We start from the raw sequence: 25,440 nt of genomic DNA on the forward strand, positions 1-25,440 counted from the left end.
GCAAAATTTGCATGTTTGGGCACAAATGTGTATACCGCTTGTATTTTAAAATTCAATTAATTTAATCACATCCTAAACTTTTCCTCAAAAATGTAAAGTATGTACCTCCAAGTGATCCCAAAAGTTGGCCTTGGGGATGGATATGGCCAGATATCCAAGGCAGGCTTTGCATTGTAATTGAAATAGGGAACTTCTCTGATCCCTCCTTTTCTGGCCAGCTTTTTTAAGTCATCATTGGGTAAAACAAATATGCTTTTTTTACTGCTTTTGGTAACAAATTTTCTATAAGATGGTAAGGCAGTTCCAGAACGAGTTTTTTTGGGTCTTGCAAACTTCATTAACTTCACTTTGTCTTTTGTAGAATATTCTTTGCTGACAGTCATGGAAGTCACCAATGTGCCTTCTGGGGTGGTCAGTGAATCGGTTACTGTCGTTGTAACCACTGTTTTACTATGCTCTTGAACAGAAATGACATCAACGTTACTGTCTGTAGCTGGAGCGGTAAGCTTAGTTACAGTAGTGGTGGTAGTTACAGTGGATATGGCACAATTTTCTGTAGATGATACTACTGTTGTTTTTTCATCATTAGAAGCCACAGTCTCTGCAACTTTAAACACAGTTTTGGATTCTGTAGATACAGTTGATGTTGTGGTAGTCACTTCAGTAATAACAGTTTTTATTTTACTTTCTCCATTAATATTTTCCATTTTATATGTCTGTACACCATTCTGATCAGCGAAGTCACTACTCAAGCTGGATTCCTCACATGAAGTTACAGGCGATGGAGCAACTTTCTTATCCTCAATTACTTCAGTTTCCATAGATTCTGTTTCACTATTCAGGTTATTTTCTTTACAGACAGTATGCGTTGGCGTAGAAGTAGTGCCAACAAAGGCAGATCTCTCAGGAGAAAGCTGTTTTTCTTCAGTTTTCTGCACATACTTGGGAACTTCATCTGGTGGCTGAAGACTCTCTCCAGATTCAAACTCAGGTGAACTCTGCAGATGTGACTTAGGGTCCACATTATTTTTGTCCTTTGTGTCCTCTATCATGATGTCACCATTCATGAATGGTTTTACTGAAGATTCCTTAAAAGTCAATGGTTTTATTTCATGTTCCGGAATTGATTTATTAATATTATTAACTTTTGGTTCAATATCACCCCCTGACTTAGTTTCACAAGTATCTTTGACTAAGCAGTCATCATTTGATAATACTTTAATGTCATTGTCTTTTCCGTTCATTTGAAATGCTGATTTTTCTTTTTCTAAGTCTGTCTCAGTTTCTTCATCTTTATTATTCTTTTTGTCAGTAACACTATTTAGATTTGTCTGGTCAAGATATTTGTTTATGGTACTTGTCTCCACTCTCAGTTCCTGACCTTTCTTTTGACCATTAGCCTCAGTTACTTTAGAGCTCAGTAAATCGTCATCAACTTCTACTTCATCCATGTGTTCCAGAGTTTGACTTTCAAGGTTTCTTTCAGAAATTAGTTCTGTTTTAAATGGTTCTAGATCTCTACTAACTGATTTTTGGTGAAATATAATCTTGTTTTCAGATTTACTTTCAGTCTTTCCTGGAGCAATTTCTTCCTCCATTTCACTTTCTTGAGAGGACATTGGTTCAATATGGCCTTTTATCATGCAATTGTTTTCTGGATCTTTGCTCTGCTGTTCAGAATTCCCTTCTGAATTTGTTTTGTCAAGAGTGGCCAGAGCATCTTTTCTACAGCTTTCAGTTACCACCGGCTCTAAGTTTTCACATTCACGCTGGGATATTCTGGTAATAGGTAGTTTTTGCTTCAAAGGTTTTTCGCTTGTTTCCAAAACATCCCATTTGATTCTACCTTCTGCATTTGTTTGTTTCAAGCCATCCACAAAGGAACTCTCAGACTCGCCAAGAATTTCTTGTCCTTGACACTTATCAGCAGTCATAGGTTCGGGGTTGTTTTCTTTACTATCATTCTGAATGGAGCTTTCGCCTTCAGAGGATTGAGGTGAGTCTTCATCCAGTAGCTGGCCTTCTCTTTTCGATAGCCTGTTTGTCAAAGGCAAAGAGGGTTCATCTAGCTCACCAGTTTTGGTACAAGAGATGCTGCTGATTGGCAAGCAGTCCTGTTCTGCAACTTCGGTTTGGGTCTTATCTGAAATATAGGTTTGATCTTGGGAAGACATGTCAAACCGGCTTCCTCCTTTTACTTTTCTCATTTCTAGTTCATCTATGTTCTTCTGGGGGCTTACAGATCGAATGCCTACTGTTTTAGCACTAGCCTCCAGTTTCATCCTTTCTAGACGTTGTTTTTCTTCCAGTGTAAACTGTTTTATTCGCCTCTCAAGCAGTCCATCTAATTTTGATGATTTAACTTTCCTTTTGTAGCAAGTCCTTAAATGAAATCCCTCGCTGACATTGATTATATCCAGCTTACAATGACTATCCTCATGTTTTATGGGGGATTCAATTTTCACATCGTCTACATCCATAGGTTCTTCCTTGATGACTTTATCATTTTCACCATCAATTTCTTTTTCCACTGCGAAGAAGAAATAACTCTGAATCAGTAAGTTCCCTTAACAATGAATACCAAACTGTATTTTTACATTAAGTACCAAGAAACAAATGGACCTTTTAGCATATTAATAGATTTCAAGAAAAAGGGAACAAAAACTTCAGACACTACTAGAAGGGATAATAAGCAATCATTTAACTGAGACATTTTAAATGTCTTGAGAAAAGCTGTTACACAGTTTTTCAATAGTTATTTCTGAGGTCCTATGCTTTTACACATGCAACGTCGTAATGAATAGCTAGTTTTACAAGAAAACTTAAGTATATCACCTTTGTCTTTTGCATGATCTAAATTTTCAGAAATTGTATCAACTTCTACTTTTTCTTCATGTGACTTTTCTTCTTTCACTTGTACTTTCTCCAAGGTTTCTGAAACATCTGCTTTGTCTTTTGCTTGCAGATCACGAGAATCCTTTGTTCTATCTTTCTCTGTTTTTACCTTAATGGGACCTTTTCGTTTATCCAAGTTGCATTTTTCATCTTCGCTCTTTGCTATTAACAAATTAATCAAATGGTTTCAATTATTCAGAATATTTTTTATACTCTGCTACATTTTAATGTATGTTAGTTTACCTCTCAAATAATTCACGTATCATTACTGAAATTCAGAAATAGAATTAAGTATACAATGGTAACATCATGGATTAAGCTTAGTGCAATATTGAATAAAAAAAAATATCTAAAAGCCCACCAGAGAGAAAAAAGTTTCATTTACATTATTTTTTCAGGAGTCCATGTTCAGCTTTTCTTAAACAAAACAAGCACACACACACACACACACCCCTCACCCCACCCCCCCATTTTTCAGGAAACGAAATACCACTTTCTGAAAACCCAGCCTATTAAGAGCATATTAATTCAGACTCTGAAAATTCACAAATAATTTTTAATAATTTTGATTTCTACAATTAAGCCAGAATGGACATTAGCATTCAAAGGACTTTGTGCTTAACACTGTAGTGGCTATTATTTGCAATACAGAAAGCAAAATAAATCTAATTTAACAAACATATAGACAACACTAAAAACAGCGGCATCCATTTTGTGTTTGATCCAGTTAAAAGCAACAGGGAAAGTATTACATCAACATGTGAGGAAAGAAATAATTTTGATAGCAATATGGGGTGGGCTGCCATTTTCTACATTTTAAAAGGAAAAACTCAAGATTAAATTTATTATAAATAAGACTCATACAGTTCAGGATGCATTCTAAGAGTCAACTGTGCAAAATTTTTCTTTTTTGATGTAAATCCTTGGAACAAATAAGTGAGAAGGTGTGTTCTGAACTTTCTAGAGAAATAAATTTCTTTCCGCTTATAAAACTATTGTTTCCAGATAAAATTGTTTAATAGTATTCTGTCAAGGGGGGGGGAAGTGTATATACACACCAATATTTTAGATGTTATTTTTTGCTTGTGATTATCTACATGATTTTTATCTATCTTTAATTTAAATAAGGCTATACAAAGCTGTACAAATATTACACACAACTTCATAATTGAAACAATTTAACGTAGCTAAAAAATGTTTATGACAACTGAACTGGTTATATCGACAAAGATTAGCAGAAATCCACAAAAGCTTCTCTGGAACACCATTTGTAACAAAGTCTACATAAGAAATATCACATGCAAATAATTAACTGAATAAACAATAAAAAGCAGTATGTTAGTAATTAAAAAAATGTAAGCAATGCAGACACTTACTTGGTAGCAACTTTCTGTAATTTGCATTAGTATTTCCAGGCAGTTTGGGCATAAACCTGTGGACATGTGTTTTACTAATCCAGCTCCAGCCACCGTACCCCGTTACTCTATATTCCTCTCCTTTTTGCTTCCAAACCTGTTAAATATTTTTAAAATAGTAGTTTTAATGGTGCTATTACACTATAACATATACATCCATTTAAAAACCTAAGATAATTTTTTAAAAAACAAAACAAAAACTTCAATTTACAGACTTTTTCAAGCAAGTTGAAATATATTTGTGAAATAATGTGCTATCTAAAATTAAAGATATATCTCCTGATAATTAAATTGATTCTATCATAGTAACGTCTAAAAAAAAATTTTAAATTTCATGTACCAGTGAGAATCTATTTACCTAAAAGCTGAAAGATTATACAAGTTTTTGAATCAACCTGTACGTTTGTTACAACAAAAATTTAGAGCAAAGAACTCCAACAAAAATATTTAATATCTACTGTAGGAAAATATAAACAGGTTTCTATAGTAGTTCCCATCATAAAATATAACCTTCCAAAGTAAAGGTAGCTAGGCTAGCATTTTGGGGGGGGCGGGAATGGGATGGGAGGGGAGCACTGGACAGACATACAGACAAGATTCCAATAAACATCTAGAACCCTTCCATTAGGAAAGGCTGCATTTTGCAGACAAAGATCTGTCAACTCAGGCACTGTCACTAAGAGCATAATACATGTCAAATGTAGTTCAGACCAAGATTATGTGCTTGAATAGGTGGGCATGATTCCTACTCCAATGGCAGGGAGTAACACAATGGCATTAAAATTTTAAGTTTAAAATGAAAACAGAAAAAGAGTAAGAAATCAACAATTTTGTACTTTTTTTTGTTCTTCACACAAAAGAAAACCTTACCTGATGTTTGACAGGAAATGTATATTTCACCCATGTAGCTTGCTGCATTGTTTCTTCTTCTTCTTGTTTTCTCTCTTTTTTTTTCACTTTCTCCTTTTCTTCTCTTTCTATCGCTGTCATTCTGCGTAATCTAATACATATAGATTTAAGTACATTTAAGTACAGGATCTTGTAAGCAAATACAAAAAAATAGTCAAACAACAGCATGTACTATCCCTTTGAATAATTTTAAGTATCTGAAATTAAGAGGAAAGCCCAGTATCATGTCATATGTGTTATTTGCAATAGGAACACTGCTTTTTTTTGGCTATTCCAGTAAGGCAAACACAGCTGCCTGCAACTGTGTCTAACATCAGACACATTTCATTTCTGGTTCTATGACACAATGAGAGACAAAAGACAGACTCCACTGAACTGAGTGTGTTGAAATTTGCTCTCCTAGCCTCCCAAAGTTTATCACTTTGAGACTGTGGCTCAGATAAAGAAAACTTGCTTTGCAGGAGCAATGACACTATGAAAATCTTGTCATGTATTTTCAATGTTTCTGGTTGAGAAAAACACTTCAAGTGCTGAATGACTGACTAAATTCAATTCTTACAGGCTTAGAGGAACTAGTAATTGTAAAACAAAGTAAAGTTCTCATATTCGAAGAAATTTTTATGTTTATTTTACCTAGTGTGCCCCAATGATTCCCGCCAGATTGGCAGCATGACAACCGGTTTAATGGCACATTCCAATATAGCCAGCGCTAGTGCAAATTCTCTAGGTTTGCTGCACATCTGAACAGCCTTAATCCAGTTAGACCTAAATTGGAAAAAAGATAAAAACCTGAAACATACACATGCACTAATATAGCATGCTATGTTAATAAGATTTAATGGTAGGATAAAACCTCCTATATTTTAATACTTTACTCAAATGTGCAATCCTTTTAGCCATCCACCACAAAACACAAACATGTGATCTTATATTTTAATAAACTGACGCACGGTGCTTGGAAATCACTGATTTGAAAAAACAAAGACCATTGCTTATTAATACTGTTAGCAAAAATACAAGTAAAACAAGAGAATATGTATTTTCATTTATTAATTTACCTGTGGGAAGCCCAGTTAGGGTGAAGGAATGATGCCGGGATATTGTTTTCTAGCTGAATAATAGTTAGCCTCAAAGTGGATATGGTAAGAACTTTGGACCCATGTACAGACCCATTCCATTTGAACTCTCCAGCAGGAGTCAGACAGAACTTATGCGAGAGATGTCGCCTCTTGTCATGGTCCTCCCTGTGCTGGTGCTTGTTCAATGCGAATGAATTAGTGGCATACTGATTATGATAAACACGATACTTCCCCTCTTGCCCTAATTTGAAATAATTGTTGATATTTCCTTTCATCACAACTTCCTTCTTTGTGTTCATTCGGGAGACTTCACCTTGAGAGTTGACCACCAGAACCTTGTGAAAGAGAAGTGCATCTTTAAAATCATTCTAAGTTTTAAATATTTCTATTTACTTATTTATGATTTAGGCTTCAACTGTCTATATATAAAATAATAAAAATACCTTACATCAGTTTGTAGAAGCAAATACCTGTTTATCCGATATACTAAATATATGTACTTCATCACTGATTGTATATAGAGGTAGGATATTCCCAAAGATCAACTTTAACATTAAAAAAAATGCCATTCAGGCTCCTGAGGAAGTCAAACAGGAACCCGTTTTGCTGCTCTGAATCATGCCTATTGAGGGAGACAGCTTTGGGAAAATAGCTTCCCTGAACTTCAGTAAGCTTTCTGTGAAACCCCTCCTTGGTAAATCACAGAATTCATAGATGTAGCTAAGCAAACAAATATCTTTGACTTTGAAAACATGGCATGGATAACATCACTGGTCTAATTACTCATAACTGAGTTCCAAATTCAAGAGGTTTGTGAATAAATACGCTAAATGCTAACTTACAAGGAAAAACAGTTAACAAAAATAACATTAATACACCAAGCAATATGCAGACAACTAACTGCAATGAACTCTTAACATTCAAACACTTCTTTCCTGGAGAAACTGGGCTACTTAAAAAAAACCAAACCCAAAACAAACCACCAAAAAACCCCAACAAACGACCTCCAGCCATACAAAAAATTTATACCAACTGGCAGACATTTGAGAGAGATTTCGCTTTTATCTGCATCAAGCAGTGCTACAGTTTTGTCTTTAAATGACCATACTCTTCCAGTACAGATTTGTTATGAACCGGAAATGTGGCTATACCTAGCTATTCAAACAATCATCAAACACAAACCGCTGTAAAGTTGTAGTTTGGCACACGAATTCTGAGAGATTTGAAGACAGAAGTGGAAGAAAATGCATAACTTATTACTGGCTATATAGTAAATAATTCTCTAACTTTGATGACCAGCACGTTAAAGGAAAGGAGGTGCACTGGGTCACTGTCATACGACTCTGTAGACAGCAACTAAAAGAGCAAAAGCAAAGGAGAGGGAGGTAAAAAGCTTCCAGTGATATTACAATTTCACCATTTGCTAATTTATTATTACTACTTTTTTTTTTTAAGTACCTCCATAGTCTGCCAAAATCACTTTATTTTTAAAAATATTATCAGTTTTCTAAAACAGTTTTTGTACTTCTTTGAATTTTCCAAGACGTGCACAAACCTCTCTGCCTTCTTTATATAACTTATTTGCTTCATGTGCTGCAGCAGCAACCTGCTGGCTTTTCATCTGGCTCAACTTGCTATCTGGATTTCGTAATCTTGTGAGCATTCGCGTCGAACCTGGCGTGCCTTTTCCTGCGCCTGGAGAATCACTTCTTTCACCATTAGATTTCTCTCCTGCCCAGGAAAAAAAGGCTTTTAAAACAAACTTAAAAATTGGAAGTTTTCTATTGATGTATAGGAGTTATAAAGAAAAAAAAGAAAGAAAAATATGCGTAAAATGAAAGTTAGAGATGCTATTATTACCTATGTCCTCTGAAGTCTGGGACCCCCTCTCTGCATTTTCAGCATCATCAGGCGTCTTAATGGAGTCATTCTGCCCAGAGCCCAACTCACTACCGTTGCTGTTTTCAATGTCTGAGTGTAGAGGTGCAGCAGATGCACTGCTACTGTTGCTAGGGATCATCTGACCAGTTTCTTCTACAAAAGAACAACTTCATTTTTAGTTTTTCTTTTAAATTAGATCAATGCAGTTTTTTCTAGTTTTACATTTTTCATTAAACAAAAAAAGTCAGGTGAACATCTTTTGCTGGACTGGAGAGAAATACCCATAAAATATTACTTCCCTCTGGAGCACTGTATCCATGAAAGTATTTTTTGTTCTGTTTCAAGCAGTTTCAACTTTTACAGCTCTGAAAAACTGAAAGTCATACTTGGATGAAATATGAATATATTTTAAATACAAGACAATTATTTTTCTACAGATGCACACACAGAGAATCCTCTACTGAGACTTTGTTTTGCTTTCAGAATGCAGATTTCATGAAATTTGGTCTTCCTGCAGCTTCTATGATTTTCTCTCTTTTGATTTTCTTGTGCTTTAGCTGTTCCTCAAAGCACACACCTTTCAGTTCCCCTCCAGTTTTCCACCGAGTCTTTGATTGTCTCTTCTTCAGCGCATTAGTTCTGAGGAATCCCACAGATTTCAGTTCAATTGACATCACACTATATCTAAACTCCTCCTTTGCAAACTTAAAATATCAGCCTCTTTCTTACAATCTGATGGGTCAGGATGTTGCTTCAAGCTCACTAAGACAAATGGGCTCTTGGTCCTCAGTTGTCCTTGTTACTGTCTGTCTTGACAGCTGTGGACATCATTGCACCTCACTTGTTGCTAAGGTGTACTGCCCGAGTATGACCTTTCGACTACAGCATCAGTGAATTGCAGCTACCTAGAAATAAATCACTCCAGCTTCCCAGTAAGAACAAGCCACCATCCCTCAAAACAACATCGTCTTGATTTTGTGCAAAAGAGACACAGCTTAGCTTTTTAAAAAATACAAGATTTTTCTGTTTCTAGAATTCTTCCAAAACGTCAGAGATTCTGCTGTTATTAAGAAAGGTGACAGAACAAAACCTTATTTTTGTGAAATACTCACTCCCAGCAGAAAGACAATTAGGTAAATATTCTGGGATTCTTAGAAGATCCCTAACCTGAATGCATCTTTATTTCTGGCTTTGCCAAGTAGGTGACCACCACTGTTCGATCCATTTCCCTTTTTACTAAGAGGAAAATGGAACCATTTGTGGTGCCTGCTATTTGGAGAGTGGAAGCACCCAAACCAGACTCATATCCAAACTGCATTTAACAAGGATGGTGATAGACACATTCTTGTCTAGCTTTGCATTTTACTCTTATTTTCCCCCTCTTCGGGGGTAGCTGCCTCATTGATAGTGGTTCAGTATCTCTCCCTCCCTCTGAAACGAGTGTCTCAAACTACAATTTCATAATAGGAACACAAGTATCACTACGAATACAGTAGATTAGACTTGAGGAAGAACCCTCTCCACACACACACACACACTTTCCTACAAAAAAAGCCCACTAATTTAAAAATAAGCCAGAAGCTTTGGAAGGAGAAAAGTACCTGTGAAAGTATGATAAAAAATAACGATAAATATGTAAGTGAATCTTTAAAATAAAATATGAACCCATAAATGTGTCTGGAACAAAGTTATAGGATATGTATCTTTTCCATTAAACCTCTGTACAGTTATTTTAACTTTAAAATGGAATAAAAAATATGAGAACAGGCAAAAATATTTGGTCAAATATCTAACACGTATGGTTTCTGTCTCATGCACTAGGACATTTTCTGTATTAAAAAAGTGTATTATGAGGCTTCCAGATTACGGATTAATCTTAACTTTCATTTTCTCCTCCTATTAAAAAAGTTTATTACAACATTTGGATGCATTCACATTTGCAAGTTCAAGAACTGCAATCTGTATCTGAATGGAGAACTATTTCTGTAGGAGAGAAAATGTTTACTACCACTTTTTAAAACATAACACACTGAGTATGGCTACATCACAGATTAGAGTATTTTTAGATTTTTAAGAACTGAAAATAAAACACTGATCGTTTTAACAGTAATCAGATGTTTAGAATAACATGTAGTTATGTAGTACAGTTTGTAACAGAATATAATTCTAAATGTAATAGAATATCAATTTAGAATTGTACGCTGATAATTTGTTACTCCTAATCAAGTCATATTTATTCCTAAATCTAAAGTTTGGGGTTTTTTTTAATTAAATAGTGTATATTACTACTTTTGAATCACTGACACGGCAGAACAAAATAGGTTAAAATACAACAAGAGCCTCTGTGCTTATAATTCTGAAATCTGTTTAAAATTCCTAGCACGACAATTTCAATCTTGACATTTCAGTGCAATGGTTTACTCATGTGAATGAAAATACTTTGTTTGTTAGTAATTTATACAGTAAATGAGAGGTTAAAATAATAAACAAGCTGGCAGCAAATTAGATTTTGAAATAAACTTTGATAAGATGCTAACAATCATTATGGATCACTATGGAAAAATAAAATATACAGAAAATAGAACATAAAAAGCTTAGCCATAGTCATCTTTGGAAGGCATGAAAACAAATGCTAATGTCACGAGGGCCACAAATTTCAAGCACTAGTTGCAAGAAAATTAACTTTGAAACGTTAATGACAACGTAGCAGTAAAGGATGGCACTGCAAGCAAACAGCATGAGTGATATACGCTGTGAATGGTTTTAGTCAACAAACCAGATAGAAAAACTTAACAGATTCCCCAAATTACAGAGGCATTGGTAACAGTGCCTTCTGTACCTGAGAGTTCCTGAGGGAGCTCTGATGCCACCTTCTTCTCTGCCACGTTGTTGCTATCAAGGGTTTCTGACTGACACCCCATTGCGTTCTTCCCTTCAGAGCAACTAGTCTCTCCTGCAGAAGGATTTGTGTTGTTGTCATCAGTGCTTGATGTCACAGAGTTACTTTTATCCCCAACGACTGTTGCCTCTATAGTAAAACGCACAACAAAACTTTAGGGATATTCTTTAGTATGTCTTAGGATGTCATTTGGCATCATCCATAGAAAGCAACTTCAGCAGCTTTGTCTGTCTGTTTGATAATGCTGAAAAACACCGAGCTTTTTCCTTTCCTCTTTTTTTTTGCGCTATGAGAGTATTGTCTCAGAATCAAAGAACAAACTATTTAATTCTGATGAGGAAAATGTTAAAAATGATGTAACATTGCTTACTACAAACATGATGTTCACAACCTGTAAGTGCCACCTGTACTTCAAGCCAAGGTATCTATAAGCTAGCTGTATTTAACTTGAAAAGTAGGAAAATTGGTGAAATTACTTAACAAGAAAAACAATTGTAATATACAACCACAAACAAACTGACAAGTATCACCTATTACTTAAAAAATAACTTAGAGAATCATACAAAAAAAAAATCACATTAACACTTAAAGAAATGTGACGATCTTAACAAAAGATTCACTTTACTTAAATGAAGTTGTTAAAGCACAGTCATAGTTTCTTTACCTTCTGTTTTCACTTTTTCCGCATCTTGCTCAGTGGGTGTTTCCTCAGTTTTGTCTTGGTCTCCAGATTCTTCCTTGCCTCTCTCAGCATCTGTCTGGTCATTATCAACGTCACTTTTGGCCTTTTCTGCTTCGTCATCTGCTGTGTTTTTATCTTCCACTATTTCTCCTTTTCTTGCTCTGATAACGTCCAAAATTTCATCTACAATAGAAAGCATGTTGTCATCAATAAACAACAAACCACCACCTACAGAGCCACTGAGCAGCAGTAACATGACATAAATACTACTTCTTTTCAATGAGACAACAGATAACATCCAACTTCTTACCACTTTTCCCCACTTAGAAGAAACAATTCCAAAGATTTAATTATTGATTTCTCGGAGTTACGCATTTATATAGTGATGACTTAAATCCATTTTTAAACCTGAATATCTAATCTTCACATCTTCCCTAGAACCAAAGTTCAAACCTTCACAGATTTGTATTGCTATTTCTTGCTCCAAGGTAGATAAATTAAGTTGGTGGGGAACTGCAGAGGAGATATGCATTCTTTCACACTTTCCGTAATATCGGAGCAAATATTGGAGCTCTAATATTTTTGCCACTCCAACTCCCATTGGATTGTTAAATGTTTATGAGGAGTTATATACCCATATATATAAAAGACAGTACATCAAGAAACATTTGACAGTTAACACAGCTCCACTCCAACACCTGGAATAATCACAACCTGGCACACCCTAAGCATACCAAGAATCCAAATCATTCAGCACATCCTAGAATACTTGATACATAGTCCTACAAGAAATCAGCACTACATAGCCATGCTGGCACCTGCATGATGCTTCTCCATCAATTTCTATAAACTTCTTACAATAAAATAAATATAAACTAGTATTTGATTCAAAGTGTAACATCTATTCCCATTAAACAAAATATCCTTACCATTTGCTGCAGAAAGGAAAGACTTGTTGTTGCCCCTTGCTTTATTAGTAAGGTCTTCTGTCACATCCATGTGCCGATGAATTTCTTCACGCATTTCTTCCAGAGTTTTGCATAGGTCAACTTCCCAGTAATCTTTGTCTAGGCATTCAATTAACTCTGCCAGCTGTATCTTTGTGCTATAGTACCAGATTTTCTTATCTTTCTCACTTTCTGAATCTTCCTCTCTGTAAGAGTATTAAAAAAATACTAAAATATCTGGACAAATGACAAAAATTAAGATGAGCCTACTTTTTGCAGAGAACTATTAAATGCCAGTACCTGAATGTGAATAAACAAATCACATGAGGACACTCATATGCACCCAGTTTAGTACTCAAATACTCCTTTCTCACTTCTCTCCCTTTTTTCATCCCCTCAGAAGTTCTCATGACAACTTCCTCAGCAAAGCTTTTGAAGTCGCCTTAAAACTGGTTTGTCCAATCTGGCAACAAGGTTTATTCTCATATTTACTATTACTGTAACCAGTAATCTACTACTAAGTCTCAAACAATTTGCAATGAAAGAGGGTATGGCTCCAGAATCCATAAAGAGTAGTGTTTCCAACTGCATATTCAGGAAATAGCAAAGTTATGAAATTCAAAGCGTAGAATGGGACATTCATAAAATATTTTGTATTAGCACCTCTATGGCATTCACCTGTGAGAGCACCAGTAAGGGACAAAAGAATCAAAATACAATCCTTTGAAAAGATCAAGGGATTTCCACATTTTTTTATCTGGGGTACTCCAGGACACCACAAGCCTAGACAAAACTACTGGAGGACCGCAGTGTCAAAAACATCTCAACAGGGCCACCAGACCCAAGCGAGCTCCATAAATATCTCGGGTAACAGGCTCTCTCAGAGTGCTGGAGAGCGTAAGGAGGACGCTCCAAGCGGTTCTGCAGAAGGCTGCTTGATTTCAGCTTGGCTTGTTAGGTCCTGTTCAGCAGCAGCAGCCAGATCCAGGCTGGCTGTGGGCAGGACCACTCATTTCCGCAACACACCCTAGCACTCCCAATACCGTGAACACCGTATGGGGTGACACAATGATTTATCAGCCTGGCCTTCACATGTAGAAGAGGAGCTAAACTATTGCTACACTTGCACTACCTGTAAAAGCATTACAGACCTATGGCTCACTTATAATCCTAATTCAAATTGTTGACAGGAATGGAAAGCTGACTGTAGTTTGAAAGATCTTCCCTTGCAAAGTTTATTGTGTGTTCCTCTCTACCGGCTGCCTCCACATGGCTTATACATTAAAAATGGTAAAAACTGGCCTCAGGTTTTCAGAAAGCCAAACAACCATAAGGCAACGTCATCTATTTTCCACATTGTATTTATGAAACAACTGTAATACTCACAACTCAATCAAAATGCTACTAAAATAAGGTGGTTACGAAGTTAGTAATGGCAATATTACACAAAATTCAGCTACTAATTTGTCACGACCGTTACTACAAAACAGACTTTTGGTTTTGATGATAAAACCTGGTGTATTGCAAAGAAATACTATCATTTCTCTCATAAGGGCCTTTGCTCATGAAAAGCAACTAATTCTACTTTACCCATTTACTCCTCTAGGCTACCAGTAACTTTCCATTAGTTTTAAAAGGTTAGCATGGTTAAATTTGACAAGTTTTCCTCAGAAAACAGCTCATTTCAGGAAGACTGCTCACATACTACCCAACAAAAAGTAACAGCTGAACATTGACAATCTTTGACTCTATGGAATATTCTATGCCTGTAGACTTCCATGTTAAAGAAAAATTATTGTTTAAACCATATTTCCTCTAAAACAAGAAAGTTATTTACTAACAATAATAGGAATGGCAGCACCTTTATTATTGTGTGTGAACAAAAGCCACAGAAAAGGAAGATAAAGGCAAACACCCAAAAACTAAGATGCAAGGGGAGATGAGAATGCAAGAATGCAGCAAGAGGAAAGAAAAAGAGGAAATGAAATGCTTAACTAAAAAGGACAGGGAAAGTATGGCTTCTGAATTTTCCCTGGCAAACGTCCGATGGAAGTGGCGAGAGCAAGACACTGGCAGAGCAGCAATTGTAAGGCTGCTCTGCTCCTTACAAACATGACTGCAGAATATAATGCTGTTGCTAAGTTAATACTTCAATTATTTCTTAGCTCACCAAAAAGGGAACTTTAACCTTTCATTTTGAACCTCTAGCTCATTACACGATTATTTGCTAGATAGCTATGCCATTCATACATCTTCTTACATGACCTAGATATGCAACAATATGAATGTTTTATATGGTCTCATCATTCCATGAAGTAAGGCTGTGCTAGTAATCATTTGCCAGACAAGCAGCTCAGGTATAGAGGCTTGTACACCTTGCTTAAATTTTGATGGTGACCATCCAAGTGTTTTCTTCTTTTTCCCCATTTAGCAAATCTGAAACTGCTACAGCTATGCTAATGCATCCAGGATGCGTATGTATATCACCTGAAAACCCCAAGAAGCATCTGCCTTTCCCTTTCCCATCAGTTCTTCCTATTCTAGTGTTACAAGGTTCCATTGCACTGAAAAGCAATTAGCTGTTATCTTCAATTTCCCTATATAACTCAAGAAAAAGCCTTCAGTACCAGTAGAGGTATGCTATATTAGAGGCCAATAAAACCCAGAAGCACACTGTGAAGAATAAAGACACTAGACCACAAAAAGCGAGTATTCTGCAGAAGGCACCTAGAGCAAATTAATCTTTCCATGTGTGATTTGAGTCCTACCATTAAAGAACTGCTCAGACAATATGCTAGAAATGGACAATGAGGTTATCCAAGAGTATTTTATCTCCCTTCTCCTTCATTTATATAGGGTTTTGAGCATAGAATTTCTCTTGAATTGAAGGCTATCACAACCTTAGTAACAGAAGTTCAGGAATTAGCGTTTTCTCTTGACAAAAGCACAGACGAAATGGCACAAGCTTGCTGTTACGTATGCTTACGTGAAACTCATCTTTGGTCAGACTTCTTTTCAAGATTGAGGTGTATGCCAGTAGAAGCCTTGGAGTGCTCATCGCCAACTTAACTAACAGTCAAAGAACTACCGTAGAATGCATTCTACGCGATCCATTTTGGCAAAGTTAAAGTTAAGATTTAAATTAACAATTAAAAGATTTAAGCTAACTTTCCCTGAACAACTTTTTGCATTGGCTAAAGGGACACCACTTTTACCCTTTGAAGAAATCAGAGAGGCTATCATAAAAAGAAGATGGAAAGATGCAAGTCTACACAAGGACCGATGCCCAACGGTTTTCTCTGACAAGCCAGACAGATTTGCCAGCTCAGTGCTGGACAGGTCTACTTAGTCTCCAGGGGACTCAGCTGAGTCACATACACTAACAGAGGCCAAGCAAGGGAGAAAAGAATCTCACGAATATTTCCTACCTCTTTCAGCCTCCTTTGCTACCAGGAACTATTCACTGGCAGACTTTAGAGGCAAGTTTTAAGACTGATAAAAATCACAACACAGAAAATGCTAGAAACTTTCAAGTAGAGTAATAGCAAAGTAGATAGGCCCCTTCCTGAATTCCATGCTGATACAATTAGGAACTGAAGAATTCAGTAAATTGTTTGAAGTAATCTTATTCAAATGAAGATCCAAAACATTTTTATGGAGAAATAAATAATTGGAGAAAATAGAGGAGGACCCACTAAGAACATAAACAACTAACAAATCTTGCAGAAAAAAAGCTGAAACTGGTTTTGACAGTCAAGGGAGATACATACAACTCAGGAATAACAATTTGTGTCTTATTTCTGCTATCAAAATGAAAGCCAAACAATGTTTCATTATCTTCTTTCGTAGACATTTGACAAATCCAATGCATCTCAATATTTCTAGAAAAATAACTTGTTAAAACACTGCAGCAGTTTACTAGGAGAATGCAAGTCAAAGTCCTCAATTTCCTGACGCTTATTACCCTCAGCAAGTGATGAGCATGGAAATAAAAGAGTCAGTGAACAACAAGTCTACAAAACCCTTTAAAAGATGGGAAAACCAGTGGTATGATGGATTTATAATATTTATAAGGGGAGAGGGGAGAAGAAGTAAAAAGCCCTAAAAACCCCTTTGAAAAACAAAAAAAAAAGCAAGAATTTAGGATTTCATTTCTCTCATCCCCCTGGGCAAGATTTCAAATCTGTTTGTGCAGGTTATTTTTAGATCTATTAGTTTCTTCTGATGTATTTGATCACATGGTATTGGTGAATATACTCTATTCATTTTAATAAAGTTCATATGATAATATAATTTCATGAATCTCAGGTTTTTAGCATTTGGCAGTTATCTTTTAAGTTATCCTTCAGTTATCCAAGATATCAGGTGTGGTTTGATCTTGTTCAGTATATATATGCAAAATGGTTGGTTTTGCAATACAGCATCCTGACTGAATCTAAAGGACGTTAAAAACTGAAAGCACAGAGTTTAATATTTATGTGAATTATTAAAGTTGTATGTCCCTGGAATTTAGTTATGTAGTAAATACATTTGTCCCCTTATGAAGTGGCTTTAGCATAAAGTTTTAAGGCACATTATGCACAAATTTAATTATGTCAAAGTTCTGTGAAAAGTCTAGTGGAATTGGCTGATTCTGTACATGCCACACTGCACTGTTAAAGAGTACTACTGCTGCAGATCTACCATAACAACTGCCTATCTGTTTTTTCTTCTGATTCCACCAGGAGGATTTAAAAAATTTTTAATCCAAACATCGTACTTCAGAAAGAACTTGTTTTGGAAGCACGCACAGGTACATCTACACTAGCAGAAGGCATGATATCTAACAGCAACAGGAAAGATAGGAATAGCAGGGAAAGAATCTTTCAACCTACATGATCCGCATGAGAATACGAAAGAAAGTCAGGAAACAATTAATGGATGAACTGCATTTCTTCTTGTCTTTGTAAACATAAAAATACTTTTCTGTTTACGTTTTGAAATATTTTAATCACTAACAAAAAAATCAGTAAAATGGAAAATCCAATAAGAATTTTCCTTTTGCTGTATTGTTTACAGTTCTCATCTATTTTGATTTGAAATGGAGTACTGATATATTTTTCTCTTTAACTAAATCCCAATTAGGATACAAAACTTACATTCATAAAACTTGATTTATGATTTCTGAAACAAATAATTTTCCCACTGAACTCCTAACAGGAATGCAAAATCATTTAAAAAGAAAGTGCAATACATTTAACCGTTGAAGATGTCTTTTCTAGTGCAGTAAAAACTACTAGCAGTGTACTAGAGAAAAAGAACTTTCACATGTGTAGATTTCAAAGGATCAAGAAGCACCTGCATGATTTATTTTAGTTTAAAATATGTTGAAGTACTGCCTGTATCAAAACCTTCTGAACATCAAATATTCCACTTAACTGGGAAAAAAACCCATTGTTTCATAGATCAAGTTTTTGATTATAATTACCAACCTGCTTACATACTGGGTGGAAAAAAAGCCTGCCTATTTATCTTAAAATCACCTCCTGAGTGAGTGACTCTCTGGATTTTTTAATATTAATTCCCAGACCTCTAACAGCAAGCAGAATATAATCGTTCTGCCAGTCCAGTAGAGCAGTGAGACAAACCCATCTTTAGAACAACCTTTTCCTCAAGAGTTTGAAAGGAAAGATACAAAAACCATGCACAGAGGAGACTGACTGTAAGTTATTAAAGCAGAGATAAATAGAGCAAAAAGAGTATCAGTTACATGTCCTTCACAACCAGGCTTTTTGTGAAAAATCAAACTTTCAACTCATTTTCTGGAAACAGAAGGTAGAAAATGATGTATGAAGCAATGGCAGAATTAGGGTATCAACAACTTCAGGCTGACCATCACATCCTGCTGAACCATCTGAATGATACACCACATACTGTAAAGCACGTGATTGAGTATAAGAGTAGAGTATAAAAAAAAAGAGTATAAAAGATTCCCTGCATCTTTTAAAACATTACTTGACACTACTGTGGCATTTATAACGTGGAGAAACTAAAAATACTCAAACATAGACTTTTTTTTTTTTTTTTTTTACAAGCGTGAAAGAAGAACACAGGAAACAAAGAGCAGCAATAATTAATACTTAAAGCATCAGCTGACAATACATTAGAGAAAGGCACTACATTTTAAAGGACTAAAATGTGTCCTTAGAAATGTCTTGTTTGCAAGATGTAACCCCTTTTAAAGACACTGGCTAATATCTTAACATTCACTGTAATCTGTTTTGTATGAAATTCTGTTAAGGTATCCAGCTGTGGCTTATTTTCTCCATAATACTGAATGGAAAATTGTATTTCAAGAAATCTAGTAAAATATCTTTATTTTTCCTAAATTAACAATACCATTGATTTCATTTAAATACTATTTCTCCTCCACTATGAGAACAATTACATAAGAACAGTCTTTTATAAGAAAAACCAGTCTTTAGCTATTTTCCTGTGAAAAACGTAGAAGTATTTTTATAATTTCAGATACAACTTTTTAGGTAAAAAAAACAGGGCACAATGCCCTCACTAACAAGGGTTTGATTATTACTAATATTTTGAGATACATTAGTATCTCAAGACCAACCAGTAACAGGAAATTGTGTTAAACCTACACAGCAGATCGCTTGAAGACAGGCATTTCTTGCTGTTTTGACTTTGTTTACACCTATAGAAGTGTTCACATACAACATTTTCTGCATTTCTAGTTAATAGATATGGTGAATACCTTCGAGTGCCTCTGAAAGTCTTAGCTTCAAAGGCAGACCCTCAAACCAGTACCAGTATCTAACCGCCAAATACTATCTAAGCAGGTGATAGCATGCCAAAACTAGTGTCCTAGACACCATGTGATCACAAAGAGAGTTAAACTACTTTTCAGTAACTTTTACAAGAAACTGGAGAGATCTCATTAAAATTCCCTTTCTTTTCCTCACATTCATGTGCTTTAGGCACATTAAAATTAAGCCAGAGGCCCTGTTTTTTTTCCCTTTTATATATCCATAAAATTGATGGATTAATTACATGGTCTTTAGACATCTACTTACAAAACAGCAAGCAATGCTCTTATCTAAAGAAAGAATAATTTTAATATGGCAACGGCAGCTTACGGGATATAGTAAAAATATTATTGTCAGAAAATACTAAATGATTAGTTTACTTACATAATGATTCTTCTGTTCAGGAACCAGTATTTTCGTCTATGCCTGTCATATCCAATAGGTTCATGTCGAATGTATGGTTTATTTTTTTGGATTTCAGCAACGCAGTCAGTCACTCCAGGCACCTTATGTGCTACGCAGACCTCACACTGCCATTCATCTTCTGGTACCTCTTCAAGAGGTGGTTTCACACACTCCAAATGGTACACAGCTGAACAAGTTTCACAGCAAAGCAAATCCCCAAGTTTGTGACAAACCCTACAATGATCATCATACTGAATAACACCTTCTGACATTAACTCTTCACGTGCAATGTTTGTTGTAAGAAACTGATCCACTAAGAACTGCAGAACTTTGATTTTATTCTCTACTGGTCCATAAGGATAGTCCTCTGTCTCTTGGTAAGGAAGAACATGATGGTATTCCTTGTCACTCTCACAATATACCCGCAGAACCTCTGGCCACGTCATTCCATCTATGAAATACAAAGTGGAATTAACGCTATCTTTGAGGTCAGCAGGTCCAAAGGTAGTATTTGAAGTGTCTTCTTCACGTAAAACTGCTTTTAAAAGCACTATATGCATCTCTGCCATAAGTGTGCACTGCTCTTGACTTACCAGAGCAGCACAGAAGTCCTCAAAACGAAAAGGAGAGAGGCGTAAAACAGTGCCAAAGTTCCTTAGTACCTCATAGATGGCAATAACATTCATTATATGCTCACTAGGCACCATTAAGTCCTCTGAGGATTTAGGAAATTCCAAGGGTGGGATATCTTTTTCTTCCAATATTGGAGAACGAGGACGATGCACTCTTTGTCTTCTCCTACCTGGAATAAAAAACAACAATAAGAATTTTGCCATTCACAGATCAACATGTTTAAATATCTATCATCAATGACTGTGCCAAACTTCCTAAACTACTGCAAATTAAGGATTCACATCTTCACAGTTACATAAATGTGATAATTCAGCTAATAATCTTATTTTCATACTGTTAAAGTATAAAATACACAAGATTTTTTATATATATATAGTTTTGCTTTAGACACTTAGAGCAGTTGCATTTCCCATATAATACACATCTATTGAATCTTTAAAGTGACGTCTAGAATTTTAATTGTTTAAATTAGTTAAAAAGACATTTCCCTCAGCCAAAATATTAATTTAGACATTTTTCTCATTTTTATTCAGTATGACTAGTTTATAATTTCTTCTTGGAATTTTAACTTTAAACTCGAAGAATCAAGCTTCAAACAACAGATATTTTGTATTAAAATACTGCAAGCTATTTTCCTATCCAGCAATAGTATACAGGAAAGATCACTTCAAGCAGATGACTTAGGACATCAGTTTCAACCAAATTAAAATACAAAAGAGAACCTAAATCACTTTGTCCACTGCTTTCTAACTAGACTATTTCTCCTAGATACCTACAAGCCAGAAACAAAAAAGTTAAATGTGATGTTTTATGAAAATGCTTCAGGAACTCCCAATTTAAAAAAAAAAAAACAAAAAACACAACACAACAAAAAAACCCAAACTGAAACCACCCCCATGCTTCAATAAAACAGGAGAGAGAACATGAGAAGAAGGCAGAATTATGGAAGGACAAAGCCTAGCACAAAAAGCTAATCTGAAGAGCTGTTTCACTACCTAAAAGACAAGACACTGAATTAATTATGCTCTCAGATGCTAATTCAGATGAGATGCTACGCTTTCTTCCCTTTAATTCCACTATCCTTGATGCCAAGCAGAAGGAAAAAGAGGAAAGTTTCTGTACTTGGCACTACTAGACATGAAATATTTCAATCTTCTATCAAAGTAACGAAAAAGTATCCAGCTACCTGCAACTATTTTGCAGCTATCAGTTAAAGTATGAGGATGTACTCATTAAACCTACTTCCCCCTTTTTTTTTTTAGAAAAAAAACCCACCTTAATCAAGTTCAGAAAAATCTCATAAACTAAATCACCTTGGTTTAATAAATCATAAACCCATCATCTTGGTTTAAAACCAAGAACTGAGATGAAAACTGGTTTTAGGTCTTCTGGTAAGCATACTAAGATTCTGATCAATGACTAAATTTCGTAATTATCAATTCTACACAGAGAAGTGGTTGGCAGGATGCATTTTATTCACAGAGAAAATCCAAAGAAAAAATGAAATTGTCCATAACGGCAATTTCATCTGCACACTTTAATAAAAAGTGATATATATTATGCATTGTGTAATCTGAGACTGAAGAGTGACACAACCAATATTCTGGAATTTTAAACTTCACATTAATAATTTCTCGATCAAATTCTGTGACTAACAGACCCAACCCCCCCCCAAATTGGTTCAAAAATTAAGAGATAAAGTATGTTCCAGTCATCTTGCACGTTACCATTAAGAGGAAATGGTTCTCTGTGGCATTTGCTCAACCCACCCTACTCCCTCCAATACTCCCATAAATACAGGCAGTAAGTCGAGTGGGGAGAAAAAAAAAACAAAAAAAACCCCCCGACCTGCTAAGGCAGGCAGATGCCCAAAGACAGATTCTGCTGAATCTGAAAACACCACCATTAAAACTTCAGTGCATTGAAGAGGAAAAAAAAAAGTTACCAAAAAGAAAAGCTAGCCTTAAGAAACATCTTGATGCATAACAGACAGTTTGCCAAATGATTCCAGAAGAAAAATCAATCAATCATTGAGCTAGTATGGCAAGATGACACCAGATACATCTCTCCCTCTCAAACTTTAAAGAATGAAATCTTATGCAACAAATCAGACACTCTGAAACAATATAGAAGATGAATTGCCAGATGTTTCCATTACAGAAGTAATGGATCAACATCATCTGAGTATAAAAATAAATTTCCAAGTTTAGTTAAGTTCGAGTTCTGACTGTGGAAAATGAAAGAATGCTTGTATGACTGTCTTCCAATACGCTTCTGCATAAATCAGTGGAAAATGTTTAATCATGGCAAACACACAAAAACACAGGAGTTTCACAGCCAGGCACAAAGCAAGCGTTCTTATGGCCAAGAAATATCTAGATTAAACCCAACTTTTCTATCATGACCCAAAATCATGTATGCATAAACCAGAGTTGGTTTAATTAAAAGACCCCAAAGGAAAACACACACGTGCAGTCACAGATTAAATTACTTTAGGGTCCTGAAGCGTCCTTCAATATTGCAGGATGATGTAGGACCAGCCCTAGTAGGTGGTCATGCAAGACAACAACAATACAGAACAGATACTCTGAAATCATTAATGGTCTTCACGGAGTCCAAATATCACAAAAAGCTGGCAGAGCTACAAACTAGGATTCTTTTCAATGTTTGCAATTGTAGCAGAAAAATGTGTCTGTCACACAGTAAAGCCATAAAAGAAACAGCCCTTCAAGAAAGAAAGCAGCAAGAACGATAACCCTGGTTTACCTAAATTAATCAGAAGTGACAACCCCCCCCAGTAATTTCGAGCAAAGATAAACTAGAATGAAGGAACACTGTGGAAAGAAGCAAAGACTCCTTATTTCCTCTCATTTGTTGAGATTTTCTACTCCAAGAACAAAATCATAATTGTCCTATGCATTATTTTTATCATTAATTGAAGAAAAACAAAACAGACTCCCCATATACCATCTTTGTTGTTGTCTCTTTCACAAGAGAGAAACACTGGTATATTTGTTACATCAAACTAACAGACAAGCAAAAAAAGAACCTTAAAACAAGGCATTCCTAACATTTTCTGAAAAAAGTTTCAGAAGTTCTCTAACACTTCCTCTTAAAAAGGAAGCATATTGGTACAATTAGAGGTCTAGAATAAATGCGTTACCAGACACAAAGTATGTCACAATACCATAATAAAGAATTCTACTTCGGTGCAAGTAAAATGTAACCATGTGGTTGCATTATTCACACCACTCTTCATCTTCTGTTTAAATCAATTTACATATTTTCATGTTTGCTTTGGTATAAAGCACAGAAATTTCAAAAGTAATTGTAAAACTAATAGTTTAGACAATAAGGAAAAACATATTGCATTATAAAATGCATGCTTCATTTGTCTACTACTTTGTGTTACGCCTCACGGTATGCAGCACAATTACTATATCCTACCACTCAACACTCCCAATCCATACTGTAAATCACACACCACATCTCAAGGGCTCAAATCATTTGTCTTTTTGGACACTGAACTGCTTTGGACAATCCTGCACTGCATATAATCTGGTTTCCAGAGCTAAAAAAGGAAAGTATTAAAAAGATGCAGAATATTTTAGAAAGAAATGGTACCCAGACATATTTTTCTTGAATTGCTTGGTGGCATAATATTTCAAATCTTTCTATGGTGTTGGTTTCTTTTTCTTTCCAATTTCACTTTCAATTTGTTGTTGATATTTGCTGTACCTCGGTTGAACAGAACTTGAAGCCTAGAACTCTGAAGAATCACAAAGTGTGATTTGGAAATTCAGAAATTCCAAACAATTTGTGCTTAAACGTATTATTCTCTGATGCATAAACTACAATCTCAAGAAACACTCCAGATACCTTTAAAAAACAAAACAAGAAAACCCCCAAAACCCCAAGTAGTCTAATCTCCAGTGAAAAAGACGGACATTCTCTGCCAAGGTGCTCATAAATCTTGAAGCATTCTAAGTGGCTGTTGAACTTAAATTAAAAGTGTAGGCCAATGGAATATGATATAATGATGTCAAAGTGCTACAGTCTCTGTTTTGAGCTGAAATTTTTTGTATTCTACTCGTTGGGTGGATAACCCCCTCCCTTGCCACTAGCTCAGACAGCTGAAGAAAGGCAGTTTTGAACTCCAGATAAGAACTCTAGGCTTGTTTGCAATTCTGATAATTAGCAATGAAGAAATTGTTACTATCTGCAGTGTTCTGACATCCCATACAGCTCACACTACTCAGAAGCAGCTTCAACTTCTGTGAAGGTTTTTGAAGATCACAGTTCATGTTTACCCAACTGTTCTTCATACACACAAAAAAATCCCTCAAATTTTGAAAAATGTTTTCCTACAATAAACATATCCAACTTTTCAAGCTCTTCACTTTCAAGGAAAATCTTCTCTTTTCCACAAGGCAAATTGTCCAATGCTTGAATTTGACATTCACTGGCAGACAAAGAAAACCCCAAAACACCATGACAAAACACTTTGGTCTCTTCAAACATTTGTTTGTGCAAATTATTTTATTTACTTTTAATTATTTTAGAGATTCTAGGATTTGACAACACTTTTTTTTTTTTTACTTGTTGTCATTTGTCATGGATTTTGCCGTCCACAGGAATTTTGAGTACTATCTGTGAGAAAAAGTGTTAATTGAAATTTAATTAAATTGATTAAAAAATAATCAATTTAATGACCTCAATTTAAATATTTGAGAGAAGTGCAAGCTTGTGTAGACTATACAATTGATGATTACACAATAACAAACATTTATTTTGATTTGGGACACTACATATGTGCATTACATTAATATGTGTTTAAAATAATATATGGAAGTGAAATAGTATAACAAATTCAGTGCAATGACCACACTGAGCAG

The 25,440-nt window shown here is 35.4% G+C and overlaps 1 protein-coding gene across 11 annotated transcripts in view; it reads right to left on the bottom strand.

Annotated features, from left to right (window-relative positions):
- BPTF (bromodomain PHD finger transcription factor) overlaps positions 1-25,440 on the bottom strand; it is a 57,279-nt gene that overhangs the window by 23,734 nt on the left and 8,105 nt on the right. For 9 of the 11 annotated variants that reach the window (XM_076353448.1, XM_076353447.1, XM_076353446.1 and 6 more), the window contains exons 2-13: positions 19,892-20,714; positions 12,690-12,913; positions 11,743-11,943; positions 11,019-11,207; positions 8,159-8,332; positions 7,854-8,029; positions 6,278-6,633; positions 5,853-5,984; positions 5,181-5,310; positions 4,272-4,407; positions 2,836-3,057; positions 106-2,530 (exon numbers count right to left, since the gene is read on the bottom strand). In XM_076353448.1, the coding sequence (XP_076209563.1) occupies positions 106-2,530; positions 2,836-3,057; positions 4,272-4,407; positions 5,181-5,310; positions 5,853-5,984; positions 6,278-6,633; positions 7,854-8,029; positions 8,159-8,332; positions 11,019-11,207; positions 11,743-11,943; positions 12,690-12,913; positions 19,892-20,714 (5,188 nt within the window). The remainder of the gene's footprint in view (positions 1-105; positions 2,531-2,835; positions 3,058-4,271; positions 4,408-5,180; positions 5,311-5,852; positions 5,985-6,277; positions 6,634-7,853; positions 8,030-8,158; positions 8,333-11,018; positions 11,208-11,742; positions 11,944-12,689; positions 12,914-19,891; positions 20,715-25,440) is intronic. The other 2 variants (XM_076353441.1, XM_076353445.1) reach the window with 2 other exon arrangements.

This window comes from Aptenodytes patagonicus, chromosome 16 (assembly GCF_965638725.1).
Source record: "Aptenodytes patagonicus chromosome 16, bAptPat1.pri.cur, whole genome shotgun sequence".
In the NCBI taxonomy this organism is placed as follows: Eukaryota; Metazoa; Chordata; class Aves; order Sphenisciformes; family Spheniscidae; genus Aptenodytes; species Aptenodytes patagonicus.